Raw genomic sequence first — 18,578 nt, 5'->3', positions numbered from 1 at the left:
ATCGTTAAGTAATCTCTAATTTTAAGATTATTTATTATATTTAGTTCAAGTTTATATGTAATTTAAAAATTTAAAAAAGCTTAAATTTTTTATATCATGTTTTCTATAGTATCCATCTATATGTTATCTTATTATGAACATGTATCCTCTATGTGTTGGTTTTATAATTTATAAATAAGTTAAATAAAAATACAAAATACAAACAGTCCACTTGGCACTTAAAGTAGGTAATAAAACGATTAGTTATAAATTTATAATATTACATAATAGTCGAAATATAGGCTTTAATATTTATAAATTATTATCTTAAAATAAATTTAAAAGAGTGAAATAACATTATAACAAGCACTAATTATAAGATACAATTTAAAAAAATTAAATAAATATTTTCCAAACAAACACTACTTATTTTATTTTATGTTAGAATACCTATATACCTATTTAAGTGGGAAGAGAAAACAATCGGATTTAGTGTTTTAATGTATACAATGATATTGTAGTAGATTGAATTTATTAACACCATCTATTTCTAGTCGTAGAATTATTTCAACAGTTTCATACATTTTATATAATATGGACCAACAATTTGAAAAAAAACACTATAATAATATAGTCCATAATATAACAAATAAATAACATCAATAATGTTGTTAATCAAAATTTCAGTCAAAAATTAGGTTTATATTTATTCATTTACTGTAATTTATAGCGTTATCGAAACATCATATCAAAGCTCAGGCTCCCTTATAATTAATATACCTTGGAGAACTCCTGAAAACGAAATAAAAATTCTACTACCTAACCCATATAGTGGGACGCAATTCATGTACCTATACCTCTTTAGCGGGACGCAACTAAGGTGCCCCGCTAAATTATATGTATAAATACTGTAACTACCTTCATAATCATTATTCAAAATACACTTACGATATAAGTAATTTAAACTTTTATTACTTACTTACTATTAGGATTATTTTTCATTGTTATTTTCTATTGACTTTATACAATATTTATAAATTATAATTTACGAGTATGGTGTAAGTTTTCAAAAAATGTGCCATTGTAATTAGTCGGTATAATTATTATTAATTTGCATTGTTTTACAATATATTTAATTTCTCCATACTGTGTACTAACAAGAAATAACAAGCAACTGACATTTTAATTTATAAGCAGTAGACACGCATGGACTTCAACGACCATAACTTACACTAGATATATAGATTCTATACAATTTTCTAGTTTTGTGTGGACTTTGTTGATTGTTTTGTTCGTAGTCTCTCCCATATTATTGTTGCCGCCCTTGTAAATATTACAATTTAAATCGTCCCGCAGTTCAAAAAACCAAACCGATCGGATCCAAGTAGGATCCCTAAATTCATTACGATGTTGGTGTTCGTAGCCGTGTTCAGTGTTGACGAGCCACGGACAGACGCGAACGACACGAGGTGTTGCGATCGACGGTGGCGCTGCGAACGGCCAGGATCGACCGCGCGGTCGATAGTACAATATTATTGTGGTATAACAAAATCGCGCAGTGGTAGGGATCGCGCGAAGAACAAAAGAACAGAGCGTGCTTCACGCAGCCGATCGCGGATATTCTCTCGTAGTCGCTTGCTGTGCTACTGCTGCAAGTATTCCGTCTGTTCAGCTCGCGTGCATATGGTCGCGCACACATCAAACATACGAACGAAAATAATTAGGATCTTCGAAATCGCTATATTACTATTTATCCAAGACATAATACAATTAATATTTCCGAGTACCTAATGTTCGTTATTGTGGTCTATTAACACTGTGCATTCGTTTTTTTTCTACCGTTCGCGTATTCGTCAGTTTTAATGTACAACGGCAGTCACAAAAGTATCACGCCAGAATTCTTTCGCAGTGCTTTCGGGACAAAGGACTCGAGCAGCGGACTGAGGATACAAAGTCAAGGTCAGGTCGAGTTTTTAAACCAAATAAAAATTAATTTCCCCTCCCAGTCACTTCATAAAATAGTGTAATAATTAAATAACCATATTATATATACTTACATAATATTACTGACTATGTTATTACTTTTTGTCGTTGGCTTTAAGCGTTGCATCATACCCTGAGGGATAGCTAGGTTTAGCTAGGCTATACAGGATTAAATTTGTCCACAAGAGACTACAAAGGAGTGATTGAACCATTCAGGATTATAATACGTGGATCGGGTATAGATAATAGATATTATTAAGAAATAAGAACAGTGGCGTGGTGAGTTATGTTTTCATCATGGGAAAAACAATTGTAAATTTGTAATGGAAAGGACATCTCAACAGTCCACCTACGATCACAGTCCATCATCGATTTGTTTTATTAAGTCCGGCCAAGTGCCCGTTTAGACCTTATATTACATATTAATAATTTACCACGCCACTAAATATAATCATAAAGATACTTAGTCATATCCAAATATCCTATATGGTATAGACCGCGAAATAACAATACAATAATGCTATATCACTATAATTATAACAATAATAATATCAAAATTTACAAGCTCAGTCGCTACTGCGACGTTCTAAATGTAAATTTAATAATAATATTAAGACAATAACTAGCCCAATTTGTATTAATAAATATATTAGAAGAGTAGAACGTTGTAGCTTTTATCGTGTATTTAATAATAACTGGTCGTTAACTATGTAATGTTACTTCAGTTTTCTAAGTTTTCTTGTGTAAATGAAGTATTAAAAACGTGATAGGCCTACCACATACATTATAATATTATTATTCGTCGTAGATGGTAGCGCGTGGGGGAAGAGGACGAGCCGTCGCCTCCGCTTCTGGGTCACCCGCCGGCCATCGCCTCCACCACCTCCTCTCTAGGATGGTTCAGCTGTTTTTTATTTACAAACACGACAACGGGCACAACGGAACAATAACAACAATAACACTGCACGATCCACTCTGGTGCGTGCGTTCGGTCGGGTGGATAGGTGGCGAAGGGGGGTTGGCCGCGGCGGCCGAGCGCGTAGTATTATTATTACGTCGTAATTCGATTACGCGTACAACTTTAAACTGTACTGTAACACCATCGTGGTTTTCGAGGTCGACAAGACTTTAAAAATTACGTTATCATATTATTATAGGTACATTAATTATTTAATATTTTATTATTATAATTTGTATTTATTAGTTATTACTCATTACTGTATGTCTGTATGATGATACTCGATTGCTGTCCGGCGCTGAACGCCCGTACTGCAAAAAATAAAAACGATGTAGTTGCCGACCATTTATCGAAATAATATTATGTCACCGTATCAGCACGGCGATCCGCGGCAAACGTTCAAATCGTCGTCGGTACTTTATATGAGCGCCGCGATTTTACGTGGACAGATCTTTTGAAATTTTGACAGAACGATTTGTACCCACACTAGTACTTGTGTCCCCAGTTGTATACCCACTATTCAGAATACTTGATAATATGTCTACCGCTTCGTTTCCCCGAGAATACCGACCAGACCTATAAACTAGAATATAGATACTATCTATGGATCAGATCGAAGATTTTTCTACGCAAAAGTAAAAAACAATTCGGTTTTCGCCGTAAATCGTTTTTTAATTTAATTGCGCAGTGACATGCAATAACAATATTAATATTATAATAATTATATGTAGAGGTCGACAATTGTTGCGAAACGGTTTTACAATGAATTGATGAACAAATAATAAAACATTGTGAATATTAATAGATTTTTGTAACTATTACGTTACCTAATGGACAAATCAGTATCTATGTTACTTACACGTTTTGCAACTAATTTATTCGAATATAATGAAAATCACTATTAAAATACCTACTTGTTAATGTGTTATTACTATTTTAAATTTTTAAATTTTATACTCACGTTTAATCAAAAATACACAAAAACATTATAAAATAATACTTAATTATTATTTCTGCTAAGTGCCTATTTAATAAAATAATAATATTCAAGAATTCATTTCTAAGAACTAATAGTATGTAAAATCAAACAAATAAATACACAGATATAAATTTAATAAAATATACGCTGCGGTAATAAAGGTAAAAAACTACTTTTAGATATTTACGTAATTTTGGTAGTTTCGTAAGAACAGGATTATTTTACGGTGTTGGTAATAGATATTCGTTACCAGATAGGTAGGTATGTATTATATGTTACTACGTATGCAATATGTTACAATATCGTGATTCTCTTGAAGTTTAGTAGCATATTATTATTTTTGATGTAAAAAATGAAAATATTGTTACCTACTTTCATTAACCGGGTTTTAGAAAAAAAAAATTACTATACGAATTAAATAAAAATGTACATTATTAACATACAATATACGTTAGATGTAAGCATACCAACAAAAAATAATAATTAAGCTTAAGCAAATAGATTTTTAGAAAATATAGTTATTAAAGAACCTCTACTGATTTCATAATTTCTTCTTCCGCTTTTAGTACCTATATTCTTGCTTGATATTAATTCCAATATGTATTATCTTAGTTTTATCTCTTATAATTCCTACATTAATATAATTTTAATTATAATCTTTCAGGTACAATATTGTAACCTTTCGCAATGTCATTTTATGTAACAATAATAATTGTACCTAATAGCTATCAATTCTATCATAATAGTATTTAGTATTTACAATTAAAGTAATAACTAATAATAATAGTATGTCAAAACTCAAAATTATAATTATAGTTTTATGTTGTGAACATCCTAATCAAACAATAGCTTCTGTTTATTTACAATTTAGATAACATAAATCGTATTAATGGATAATAAAATTGTATAATTTTACGACTTATTATATTTACACTAACGATTACCTACTACAGATAAATTATAAATCATTTTATAAATTTAAAATTATTATTTATTATAAAAAGTTTTTATTCAGATAGGTAAATTCGAGGGTAAATTGAACAGAAAAGTATTATTTTAAAGAGATATTTTATAATATATTAATTATATATAGGAATAAATAATATTAATGTAGTAATATACGTCTTAGTAATATTACGTCTATGTCTATACTAGTAGCTGTTAAAATGATTATTAAATAAAAACCAAGATACTAAAATTAATACTAATGATACTATAATCTTAATATTCTGTGTACAACAATAATTTTTCTAACTATTTATTATAATATCCTTAATCCATTTATTATCATTTAAGGATATTTTAATATTTACGTATATATACTTATAATAAAAATATAAAATAATATTTAGGTAATTATTAAATAAATGTATGTTATTTATAATTTATTTGTATTTTTATTTAAATTTTTATTATTTCCACACAATGTTTAACGAATAACGAATTTCAAAAATTCAGTAAAAATTCTCATCAAAATATGTTTGATTCACATTATATTAATTAATGTATTTGAACTTAATATAGTATATATGTACAGATAATTGTGTAATGAGGTATAATATACTAATAATAATGAACTAAGAATTTTATCATTTTAAAATTTTCACAAGCAATGCTCGACCGATGGCCAAATTATTGACATTTATAATTGTAATTAAATGAAATATAACTGCTTTCAAATACCTTGAATCAATCGTCATTGACTAAACGTGTTTTTTTACAAAATCCTAAATAATTATTTTCATTGTGAGGTGTTACACATGTGCCTGTATGTGTTAATGTTATACGTAACAATAATAATATAAACATAATAAATAGGTAGTCAATTTAGTATTTAAACATTTAATTAGATAATTAATTTTTTTGTTATTAGTTAACCCATGGAAATACAGGCCATTGGGTGGTTATTCTTGGTAGGTTTATGCATTGTAGGGGTTGGTACAGTAGGTTGGCAACACGTGTGCTGTGTGCTGCAAGGTTTTTGCCACCAAGAACCCCGGTGGTTACCCATCCGGGAACTAGTGGCAGCAGACAGTATGTACTCTGAATAACGTTGCGTGACTGATTGCGGCAACCGCGCCACGATGAGCCACAGATAATTTATTAATATCGTTCTAACACTTAAAACCTTAAATTTTTGGACGAATGATATTAATTGGTATATTATAACATATTTTTTTGATTTTTTCATTAATTTATTTTAAAGAAAAAATATTTTTTTTAGTAATAGTAATTATAATATTTTATACAATTTGAATTTCATAAAATAATATTCATGTTTATATTTTATTAAACATAATGTTATATTGTTATATATATTTATAAAATTAACAATATGCTAATGGCAAGTTTCCGACGTATTTATGATCAATTAAAAAAAATATGTATATTTATACTCATTTGTAGTTATAGTTAAATGATTTTTCAATATAAAAATGTACCTAATAAAATATTGGAAAAAATCTACTATAATATTTATAATATTATATATTATAATTTATAAAAAAGATACTATGATATTTTAAAACGTGTATTTAAATTAAAGTTTATAGCTCTGTAAACAAAACCTGAAACTTCGCATATTATTGTCATAAGTGAAAGGGAAATGCAAATTATATTTACCAAGGTTTAAATTAAGGTTCAACTTTTAATTATTTAACTTAGTACTTTATGATTCTTAAATAATTAACAATGTATCTTGTCTAATAACATATATGTATTATGTATACACGATAAAATTAAGAAATAATTATTATTTTGCTTTGTCAGTTACATATCATTATAAGTTAGACCACTTTGAGACAGCCATTCCTAAATATTAAACATACAATTTGTCACGTACTCAATATAATATATATTTATATATAATATCCCTAGGTGTATGATAATTGGTTAGAATTGTTGTGTAAACAAAAGATTCACACCGTTTAGAAAATTAAATGGTTAACATACAGTGAAATTAAATTGTCTTACCTATGTAAATTGTTTAAAACAAAATTATGTTTCAAATAAATATTTGATTAAATAAGTTATATTATGTAAGGTGCAGGTAACGAAACATATAGAACGAAAATGTCAATCACAATAACACTGGTGAGGTTTCTTCTTGTTGACAATATATAAAATGAATAATATATAATATAATCCACGGGATTAAAAAGATTTTCATATAATATAATACACCAAGTAATATGCAAGTCATATATTAACTACATTTCATTCATATATTTTGTAGAGATTAAAAGAAAAAATATTAAACGAATTAAATTTAAATATAAAGTTAGATTGTATTTTAATTCATAGTGTAATTATTATTCGTTTATAAATTATTACAGATTTTATAAATTCCAATAAATGTTTAAAACAATATATAAATTAACAATATTATCGTGTATAATATCTTATTCTCGATATTCATTCTAATATAAAATAAGTAAAATATTAAAATTTTATCACATGATTTTATACTCTTTCTTAACAACTATGACACGTATCACATTAAGTCATTTAAAGGTATAAAGTTATATATAACTTTTAATATGGTTTCAACTTGAAACTTTCAAGCATCGTTGAACCTAGGCCATTGATGTATTTGTATGACAGTGTGGCTATAAGTTTAATATATAGATTTTAATGAGTAATGATTATCATTAATAATTTATCATTATAATCATACTATTTATACTGCTATCTACCTATACTTAGTGACTTCTATATTATGTTATAATGACCCCCCCTCCCCCCGGATGTGTACATCAACCTAGTACTACAGTAGTACCTACTTATATAGTATAATGTGGTATACTAAATATCTTAATAGTTAAAAACAAATGTGGAAATATGTGTAGTGTATTCATTACGTATGAAACTATCTGTTTTCATTGTAAATGTAATATTTTAGTTGATAATATTTAAGTGCGTAGTTTGGTATAATTATCTGTGGGGGCTATATTATATAGGTCAATAAAAACGTATTTAAATAAAGTAAATAAGAATAGGAAGATAAAAATAAAAGAGATACATGAAAGACAAAAGTATAGATACGGTAACGGCAACGGCTTGCGAGTTCCTTTTTCCGATTGGCTGGGTGACGGACCTCTTTTGTCCTATCCTTGTACAGGCCAAGGACAATACGCGATGGTATGAGGAACCGTTCTGGTCAACGGTTTCTCCGTCATCAGTATTATTCGCGTGAAAAACTGATGTAACGCCGTTTTTTTTTTTTGGAAAATTTAACATGATTCGGTGAAAACCAATGTTTAAAGAATAATAGTTGTTCATGTAATAATACAGTAGGTATAGAGGTACCTGACTTATGATACTGTTAAGTGTAAACTGTTGAATTGAAACATCCAGAGTGCAAACCATAATTTTACTGAACGCGTGAGGTTTTTTTTTATTGAATTTCAATAAAGGGTGCATATCTGTATAAAAGAATCACAATATATAATATATTATATAAGTTTACAAATAAGCTATACTTAAGGATTGTCAGCTAATAGCTATATATGTATTGGCATCGATCGGTGTGATATATTTAATTATTACCTTTCCACAATATTATTGATATTATCGTCTTTTTTGTTTAATGTGCGAGCTTAGTAAGAAATTTCAAAAAACTATAGGACAAAAATTCAATGATAAAAAAATAACAATAAAGTTGTATCAGTATTTACATTAAAAAAATTGATACCTATTTAGGACACATTATTAAAGAATTTACTTATGAAATGTTAACAGATAAATCACGTTGTATTTATATTATAATGCTTCAATTATGATTTTATTATGATTTTTATTTTTTAATGTGGCCTGAAAGTCCAAAATGTTGGCCCACTACTCTTCTGTATATACGAATTAAATGAATGAGAATAAAGAATAATAGGCATTGGACTCTTATAGAATTTTTTTTTTAATAACTTTCATATTTACCGTTCTCTTTATACATCATAAACGTAGGTATAGTTATACCTTTACTAAGAAATCCGTCATTTTCAATAAAACAAATTTTAATGGAGTAAAACTATTGAATTCAATATATTAAGATAAATTAATCAAATTTTGGTTGTATATTCTATAGTGACAATGAAAAGTGCAGAGGAGGACAGGTGTAGTCCAATTAATAATCATAACTTGAATAGTTTATACCTGATATACAGCTAGTATACCTATATATATATATATATATATATATATATTATGAACTGTAGTCGTTTAGGTACACATAAACGATGCCATCTGGCTTTGATTTATACAATGACAACACAGGTTCCTGACCCGATCACAGGTCGTGTACCTTTCGGATTTAAGAGTAGCCTAAAAAGACTGATTTTTTTTAAGATCACGATTTCGTTCATATTATACGCGTAGGTACTAAAGTGTATATACGAATTTTAGTAAGTAAATATGTATTATATACATTATACATATAGACCGACGACAATAAAAGTCATAATCTGAATTCTAATTCAGCCGATAAATAGGTAATGAATACATCAAATGTTATTTAAATATCTCATATTCTCATCCTGAGCCAATACCAGTTCGTTTAATTATTATTCGTATACTACAAATACATAGGTACTATCTATTATTAATACAAATAATTTTATGTGTAAGACGCGTCTTTAAAATTTAAGGGTAAGACTACTGCTAGGTATAATATGTTTCGGAAAATGAGTTGGTATCTAAAGTTTTTTATTTCTAACGCATTTAAGCTTGTAATACTTTAGAGTAAATTAAATTACAATTTTACCATTTAAAATATGGTAAATACAATAATAAATAATAATGTTAGTATTATGAGCAGATCTATATTGTATGCCATTTTGAAGTTATTTAATTTATTTAATATCTGCAGTGGATGCCGAATTTACCTATTGTCTACACGAAGGAATGATGATAGTATTTTTAAAGTAATTATAATCAATATATTACCTATACAAGTATACAACAGATAATGTTTGACCAATAATATTTTCAAGTAAAACACAGATGTAAATATAACTATAATATATATAATTATTATAAATATACAGTCAACCCTACACGCATTATATACCAAAACTATATCAATTATAGCTAATAAGTAAAAATATGTTATAATATTTTATTATATAAGTATTATGTGTTGTGTAATATTGGGTAATCGAGTAGTCCTATGTAAAATACTATATATATAAGATATAACAATAAATTAAATAGATATAACTAGGTGGACTATGTTGATTTATATACATTACTATTCATGCACTACGTACAACGCAGTAGAAACCTTTAGCATGAATGAAATCCTGTGGTTGTCCAGTTCTATACCTAAATTATTATGCTCTAAACAAAAAAATTACCATTTTTTTTTTAGTCACTCGTACTTACATTTTTCGATAAGTCTAATCGTAATAGAGATACACATACGGCCATACATAATACTTTCATAGGCACGATGTATACATATAGAACAATTTAATTTACTATATACCTATAATCTATATAGCATATAATATACCTATATACCTATTCGTCCATGTGCACCAACAGACGTGAACTCGCCGGAAATGATCGTCTCGTGCAACCGGTTCTGATTTACAGCCACTATATGCCAATTCTAACGAAAGACGCCATTTAACTTAATCGCGAAACATAGCTCGTTGACTTGTTGAGAGTCCCTCGTGTGTCTGTACACAAAAGCGTTAAGTTGCAAGTGCCTGTGTTGTTTACATTATATACATACACATACGACTATAATAATATATAAACCACGGGTCGTCGAGAAATTAGTTTAGAACTGTATTTATATCGATTATCAAGCTAACATAAAAAACGAAATTTACGAACTTCAACGTGCTATTTTTTATGTGCTCCTTAGTGAAAGTTTTACATCAATATAGTAATGCTTTGTGGATCATGAAATGCACGATATTTACCAATATAGTTTCAAGGTTTTGACACGAATCATTATCATCATTATTATCTAACCGGTTAGGTCCAACTTAAATAGTTATTTCATTCTAAGTTTATTTCAGTATTTCGTTTGTCAATTGATCGTCTAAAATTAATGATTATTTTTTGTAAGGTTGTTGGAACAACGAAATACGTTACAAATATTACATATTTTGCGATCCGCGTTTAATAGCACTTCAGAAATGTTATAGGTATTAGGTACATCGTTGTACATTTTTGTTGAACTATTATAAAAAAAACTAATTAAAATACTTGACTATATTACACAATATAATAATCAGATCCTTGCCGATAACGCTGCTGCTGAACACAAATTAAACAAAAATATTATTTTGGTTGCAGGATATTTAAACGAAACAGGACGAAAAATTAGCCGTTACCATGCCGTCGCTTTTAGAAGCGATCGTAGAGAAGTACGAATGTTTTGAAGATGATACGTTCGATCAGATGCCTATTGCAATATATGTCCCACGTAAAAATCCCAGGAATATGATACCAAATTTATTGGTATTAAATGATTGTGACATTGATTCGGCCGGACAGGAATCCGACTTGAGAGATAAATGTCAAGGTGTTGAAGAATTGGATTTAGCTCAAAACTGTTTGTCTAGATGGAGTGAAGTAAGTCCTACAATTCTAATAAACAAATTCTATTTATATATTTTGAATGTTAAATTTTGCCTCAGTAGAAAAAATATATATATGGTAATATTATTTTCCCTAAAAGTATTATAAAATATAAAAATTTAAATATTTATTTATTTATTTTTGGTCCGATGCACAATCTTTGAAATACGTCATAGTGCTATAATTATATACTATTAATTCTTTTTAAATATATATAATTTCAGATATTCAAAATATTACATATCATGCCGAGACTGAAATTCGCCAATCTAAGTTTTAACAATTTAAGTTCAGATATAAATAGTGCAGTTGAGGTTTGCGACGACACTGAAGAAACATACCCGTGTTTGAAGAGTATCGTGTTGAATTCTACAAATATAACATGGCGCAGCTTTAGACACATTTTGAAACGAATACCCATGTGAGTTAATTTCAATTTTAAAAGTTTCATTAGATTTACATAAAAAATTCTCCAATAGGGTCGAAGAGATACATTTGAGTATGAATAATTACGATGTTATCGACTTGGATGACGATGAAAATTGTCAACATATTCAAATGCCTTCAGTGAAAAGGTTACATTTTACAGGTACCTAACTTTAAGTGTGCCATTAATATTATTTATTGCTTATAAATTAAATTATAATAATTCCGTGTATTTTTACCTGTTCAGTATAAATACTAAATTGAAACAATATAACGTTTATAGGAAACCCTGTGTCTACGTGGTCTGAAGTATGTAAATTAGGTCGAGCATTTCCAAATCTTGAATCGTTGGTGCTTGCTGAATGCCTCTTGCAGTCACTTATGACTCCACCACCTTCGCCAGATACTCACCTAGGCTTGTTGTCCTACCCAAGGCAAGGGAGTGGATTTTGTAGTAAGTTATTACAAAATGTACGAGATTTTATTTTATTGTAATCGTGGCATTTCGATCTTAAGATATGACGCTGGATTCACCACACGATGCATTTACACATCTCAAATTCCTAAACCTAAACAGAACCTTAATTAGAACGTGGGACGACGTTGACATCCTGGGACGATTTCCTGCATTAAGATACCTTAGGATACAAGGATGTCCGATATTCGAAGTGAGTGATATACATATATTTTTTTAAATTTCTGTAATGGAAATGGGAACTGATTATTTTTGTTTTAGGAAAACTCTGAAAGACAAGAATACACAGAACACGAACGCAGACAGTTGCTAATTGCACGATTACCGTGCATACAAACTTTAAATGGCGGAGCAGAAATCACAGCTGATGATAGAGAAGATGCTGAACGGTTTTTAATAAGATATTACATGGATAAGCCTGAAAACGAACGACCTGAAAGGTAAAAAATAATATTAGGTACTAAATATTAAACTCGTAAGTATTATTTTTACTAGCACAGCTTTTAATTGTCCATTAAAATAAAATAAACATAAACACATCATTCCATAACAGGTATCTTAGGTTGGATTTTACTCTTGTTTAGTTGTTATTGAACCCACTATTAACTTTTGAATTAAAAATGGCAATCTGCTAACCTATATTTTTAATTTTATAATAACCAATTTAGCAGAATATTTGTATGAAATTGTTGACATATAATTATCAAGTATTATGAAACTAAAAGAAGCCTTGGCCATATATAATGTTACAAGTTATAATTTAATGTAATAAGTTAATAGTTAGTAAAAATTAAGTTAAAAAAGTGGGAAAATAGATAACTTCTCTGCTGTACCTATAGTAGGCGTTTATTGAGCCTCGTTGTTGAGTAGGCCACTGTAATGGATTTATTAAATTTGAATTCAATGATAAATCTATGCATATTATTCTAGACGATGACTGTCTGTCAGCCTACATTACTAAGTACAATTTATTATATGAATATTTTATAATGTTGTATTAAAATTATTTATTTTACAATTAATAATACGGTAGGTCGAATGCTAATAATATTGCAATTGTTGTATTATTAATTACAGCAGTATAATACATATCATATTATATTAATATATTATAATTTATAATATACACTTTTGAGCCAGTACAGACTTAACGTAGAACTATATGAATCGGAACTAGGGTCATAGTATTCCAAACTGTTAGTGCATTTCTCAATAGTTCGATATTCAAACAAAAATTATCACTAACTTTAATGTCGAAATGTTTCAGGTATTATGAATTGGTCCAAGTTCACGGAAAACTTGATCCTTTAGTAAATATAGACTTGACACCTGAAAGCAAAGTTCAGGTGAAGATTATTTGTGGTGACAAATGTGAACAACATATTTTAGATGTATATCAGACCGTGAATGAACTCAAACAAAAATTGGAAAAATTTTCCGGTATACCAGCACACCGTATGCGAGTGTTTTACATGGATCAACATGTGTGTTCAGTTATTGGCCCGGAAGAAATGAAGTTTCCGAACAAGAGATTATATAGTTACAATATAATTAAAGGAGATCAGATAATAGTCGATTCAAAAAAATGAAATCTTTTACGAGCGAACGCAAAAATACTGTAAATTATTCAGCGATGGCCTGTGATATAAAAATATTAAATATACATGAATTATGAATACACAATATTATGATTAATTCTATAATTTTTGAATTAAACTTAATTATTATTTTTATATACTAGTCAGTAGGAGAGAGTACAGGTTTTCGATGTTGATGATTAAATATTTAAAAATGGCAATGTTATTATTGTAATCTTGGCAGCTTGTACTTGTTCTGCTTAAGTACACAAGAATATGTTTTAATCAAAACCTATTAAATATTTACAGTATTTAAACATTTGAACAATATATGTACCATAATATGTATACTTATATAATTCAAGACTTAGTATAATAATTTAGTTTTATGATTGGACTTTAGCGTGTAATACTAATATTAGTTATAATTCAGTTTTTTAGTAAGATAAAGACTCATTTACTTAATTATAGATTTTAATTAACAATTAAATTGAACTGTATTTTTTTCCTGAATATACATTTTTGAATACTTGTGTTCATAAACAAAAGCTGATAATTGGTACAATATCAATCCCTCAAAGTTTTATTGATCTGCTTATCATCCAAATTCTAGATTCTAAATTCTTGACAATTATATTAAATAAAATTCAATTAATTTAACAACAATAAATCATTCAAAAAAATTTTTTTGACTTTTTAATATATTTACATATGGGTTCATTCGATATAATTTGTAGTTGAAAAAGTAGAATGTAAAAGGTTGTAAAATTTCAAACAGTTTGCTGAGGAGCCTTAAAATTAATTAAAGACAGGAGTGTGAGTAATTTTTCCAGATAAGATATTCTTTGGAAACTGAAGATTGAGTTTTGAGTGCATGTCTGCAAGATGTTCATCCCATATAGCAGGGGTGGCCAGCGAGAAAAGACTTGCGAGCCACCAAATATATTAATAAATATGGAAGAGCCAAAATACAAAAAAAAAAAAGGTCATATTATTATATAATTTTTATATATATATTTATATATATGATATTTTATTATTGTAAATAAGATAAGTTAAGGTATGGTATTTAATAAAATGTGAAGAATGAGATAACAATAACTGTACAATAATCTCAAATTAAATTTTATCTTCATAAATACCATAAATATCATACAGACATAGACACACATGGATAATGGATGTTATGTCTTCATAGTGTTTTTTGACGTCATGCGTGTAACAACACAACATTAATAAAATAATTATTATGTCTAAGAAACGCAAGTATGAAGAAGAACACAGAGAATTCAAATTACAATGGGAAGAAGAGTTCTTTTTCATAGAACGAAACAGTAAACCATTTTGTCTCATCTGTCAATCCCAACTATCACAATTTAAGGTGAGTAACTTAAAACGTCATTATGAAACAAATCACAGTTTGTTTAGTAACGAATTTCCTACTGGTTCTGATTTGAGAAAAATAAATTAAGCACAATGAAATCAAAATTAAATAAACAAACCAATGTTATGGCGGTATTTTCCAAAGAAACCGATATCACTACTGAAACGAGTTTTTGTATGGCGTTTAATATTGCTCGAACAAAGCGCCCATACACAGATGGGATATATTTAACAAAAAACACTTTAGATGTTATTTCCATTTTAAAACCGGAAGATAAAAAATTACTTAATATGGTTGAAAATATTTCGAATAGTATAGACATACTATGGAAAGGCGTATTTCAATGATAAGTTCAGATATTTTCTCTAATTTACAAAATGAAATTGCTAATTGTTCTGCATTAAGTTTAGCGTTAGATGAATCTACTGACATTCAGGATAAACCACAGTTAGCTATTTTTGTACGTTATGTGACGATGAATATGGAAGTGAAAGAAGAATTATTAGATCTTATAGCTCTTAAAGAAACTACTAGAGGTTGTGATATTAAGGATGCTCTTGACGTAGTACTTCGTAAAGCAGAAGTACCTATTGCAAAAATTGTTAGCGTCTCAACTGATGGTGCACGTGCACCCAGTATGACAGGTTGTAAAAATGGATTGATAGGTATTTTAAAAAGTGATACTGATTTCCCAGACTTTATTCCAATTCACTGCATTATTCATAGAGAACACCTAACGGCTAAATATTTTAAATATGAACATGTGATGAGTGTTGTTCTTAAAATTGTGAATTACATACGTTCAGGTTCAAAAATACATCGCCAATTTAAAAACTTTGTTGAAAGTTTGGAGGATGATATTCCAAATGATATTCCGTGGTATTGTTTAGTTCGATGGTTATCGGTAAATAACGTTTTAATAAAATTTTTCGATTTATTAGAACCCATTAAAACATTTTTAAAAGAAAAAGATAAAAATTTTCCACAACTTTCAGACCCACAATGGTTAAGAGATATGTCATTTTGTACTGACGTTGTTCATCACTTAGCCACATTAAATATGTCTCTTCAAGGTAAAAATAAATTTATAAATAACCTAGTACAAGACATTTTTAGTTTCCAAAATAAGCTTAAACTTTTTCAAAGAGACTTAAGAACAAATAATTTAAACCATTTTCCGTATTTAAAAAAAATTGAGGATTATTTGGTTGGAATAGCAACAAAATTGAATTGTGAAGATTATGTACAAAAATTAGAGTGTTTATCAACTCACTTTGAAGATCGATTTAAAGACTTGAAATTACTTAAACCTTCGATTACATTTCTGGAAAATCCCTTTGTAGTTAACGTTATTGAAAATGGATGTCCAATATTAAAATCGATTTCAATGGATACGGCAGCTTTAGAAATTGAAATCTTGGAATTATTGGAAGATGAAGGACTGAAGCAGTTCAAATACAGTTGTCATTCTTTGTTGGAATTTTGGAAACATGTGCCTGTTATTAAATATCCAAAAATTACTCTGCGCTCAAAAAATTAATTTCGATTTTTGGAACAACATATTCTTGCGAGTCTTTATACTCAACCATGAAAATGATTAAATCTAAACATCGATCAACATTAACGGATGATAATTTAACTGAATTGTTAAGGACTACGTTAACAACATATAGTCCTGATTTTAAAAAGCTTACAAGCAAAATAAACACGCAACAAATAAGAAAATAGTCAATTAAGAAAAATGATATCAAGAATACTTTATTTTTACAAATTTTTTTCTACTTATATACACTGTAATTTAATAATTTAATTTAATTTAATAAAATATTATACTTTTTCAAATACATAAATTCATATTAAAAATTTTTTTTGTTATGTTACGATAAAGATACGAGCCGCAAAAGTCTATGACGCGAGTCGCGGTTTGGCCACCCCTGCTATATAGTCTGGTAGCTATGGATTTATAACCATATGCTGTGCTTGACGGATGCCAAGTAAAAAACCAATAGGTGCCATGCAGACAGGTGCTCAGGTAGGTACCGTTGAAATTTGTTCATGGTGCCGATCACTCCTTAAAAATTGGGATCATGTTTTGTTAATAACTAATAATATTCTTAAAAAAAAATATTTTAAAAAGGTTTTGTAGTAGATGAATATATTTAATAAATTGATGGTTAATATTATTGTGGATGAAAAAACAGCCAATCCATGTATAGAGCAAGTATCAATACTTTTTCGTATAGTTGATGATATATTTAGATGTATTTGTAGTCTGAACAGTGTTTAGAATTTTTTGATACCTACAATAAAATATAAATTAACTTATTATCTGACTGTTAACCTTCAATTCTAATTCTAACTCAATTTAAATTACATACTTTAATGGTCAGTGTTATAGCAGTAATGCAAATGTAAGTCACCATATATCAAAATTATTAAGAAATGATGATGATTTTTTTTTTAAATCTTGGCGCCTATGAAGGAACCGGGAAATTTTAGAAATCGTCACTGAACATATTTAATGTGACCAGATTGAAAAACTGGGTAACTGTAAAGAGATCCCAGATGAAACTACCATAGTACCGCATGCTAGGGGTAGGTGTTTCAACATTTCAACAAATATTTTCAGGCCACTTTTTAAATTTAATTTCTTACCATTTATTTTTGTTATTGGTAGATGTTTAGGGGAGAGTGCCCGAATATTGGATAGGCGCCTAATATAGGACACCAGAAAATCTTAAGAAAAATATGTTCAAACATATCTGGTAACCACGAATTAAGATAGTTACTATAAGATAGTTACTACATACAACAATGTTTGTGAATGGATTTTTCGTCTACAAGGTAAGTAAATTTTTTATTATATTATTATGGTTTAATTTAACCTGCACTATATGTATTTTAGTTTTAATTAACTAAGAACATTTTACAATTTTCTTTCTTCAATTATTATGACAACTTTTTATAAATGTTCAATGTTTCCTAATATCGGACACAATAATAGTCCTAATATTGGATACCCATTATATATAATAAATACATTTTTAAATATTATAATCTGACTTCAAAATATATTTAATTGTTTTCAATAAAACTAAACAAGATTTTTAAAACCATTGTTATTATGATAAATACAATATTAATTATTAATTATTATTGTTGAATTATTACTTTAAAGTATTAATTATTTTGTGACATACATCACTTATTATGTAATTAATTACTATATT

The 18,578-nt window shown here is 28.2% G+C and overlaps 1 protein-coding gene and 1 pseudogene across 2 annotated transcripts; both read left to right on the top strand.

Moving 5' to 3' along the window:
* Window positions 1-1,545: 1,545 nt before the first annotated feature.
* On the top strand, window positions 1,546-14,454 carry mlt (tubulin folding cofactor E like protein mlt). Its single transcript, XM_089220168.1, has 8 exons — window positions 1,546-1,938; window positions 11,202-11,480; window positions 11,711-11,907; window positions 11,966-12,075; window positions 12,196-12,366; window positions 12,429-12,580; window positions 12,649-12,827; window positions 13,655-14,454. Exons 2-8 carry the CDS (start codon window positions 11,241-11,243, stop codon window positions 13,974-13,976), a joined length of 1,371 nt encoding a protein of 456 aa, XP_089076294.1. The 5' UTR covers window positions 1,546-1,938; window positions 11,202-11,240; the 3' UTR covers window positions 13,977-14,454.
* Window positions 14,455-14,587: 133 nt separating this feature from the next.
* Window positions 14,588-18,336, top strand: LOC107173023 (general transcription factor II-I repeat domain-containing protein 2-like; annotated as a pseudogene). Its single transcript, XR_016190372.1, has 2 exons — window positions 14,588-17,943; window positions 18,026-18,336. The product of XR_016190372.1 is annotated as a general transcription factor II-I repeat domain-containing protein 2-like (transcript).
* Window positions 18,337-18,578: the final 242 nt, after the last annotated feature.

This window comes from Diuraphis noxia, unplaced genomic scaffold, assembly GCF_037042655.1.
Source record: "Diuraphis noxia isolate RWA-SAM2 unplaced genomic scaffold, SU_Dnox_SAM2 contig0002, whole genome shotgun sequence".
NCBI classification, from domain to species: Eukaryota; Metazoa; Arthropoda; class Insecta; order Hemiptera; family Aphididae; genus Diuraphis; species Diuraphis noxia.
The sequence above is the reverse complement of the archived record's forward strand: the minus strand, read 5'-3'. Positions and strand labels throughout refer to the sequence as shown.

Excerpts from the sequence above, each read along its gene's own strand:
- mlt (XM_089220168.1), top strand. The coding sequence starts at position 11,241 with ATGCCGTCGCTTTTAGAAGCGATCGTAGAGAAGTACGAATGTTTTGAA. Across the intron at positions 12,076-12,195 it reads GAAAAGGTTACATTTTACAG|GAAACCCTGTGTCTACGTGG; the intron begins GTACCTAACTTT and ends TAACGTTTATAG. Across the intron at positions 12,828-13,654 it reads GAAAACGAACGACCTGAAAG|GTATTATGAATTGGTCCAAG; the intron begins GTAAAAAATAAT and ends GAAATGTTTCAG.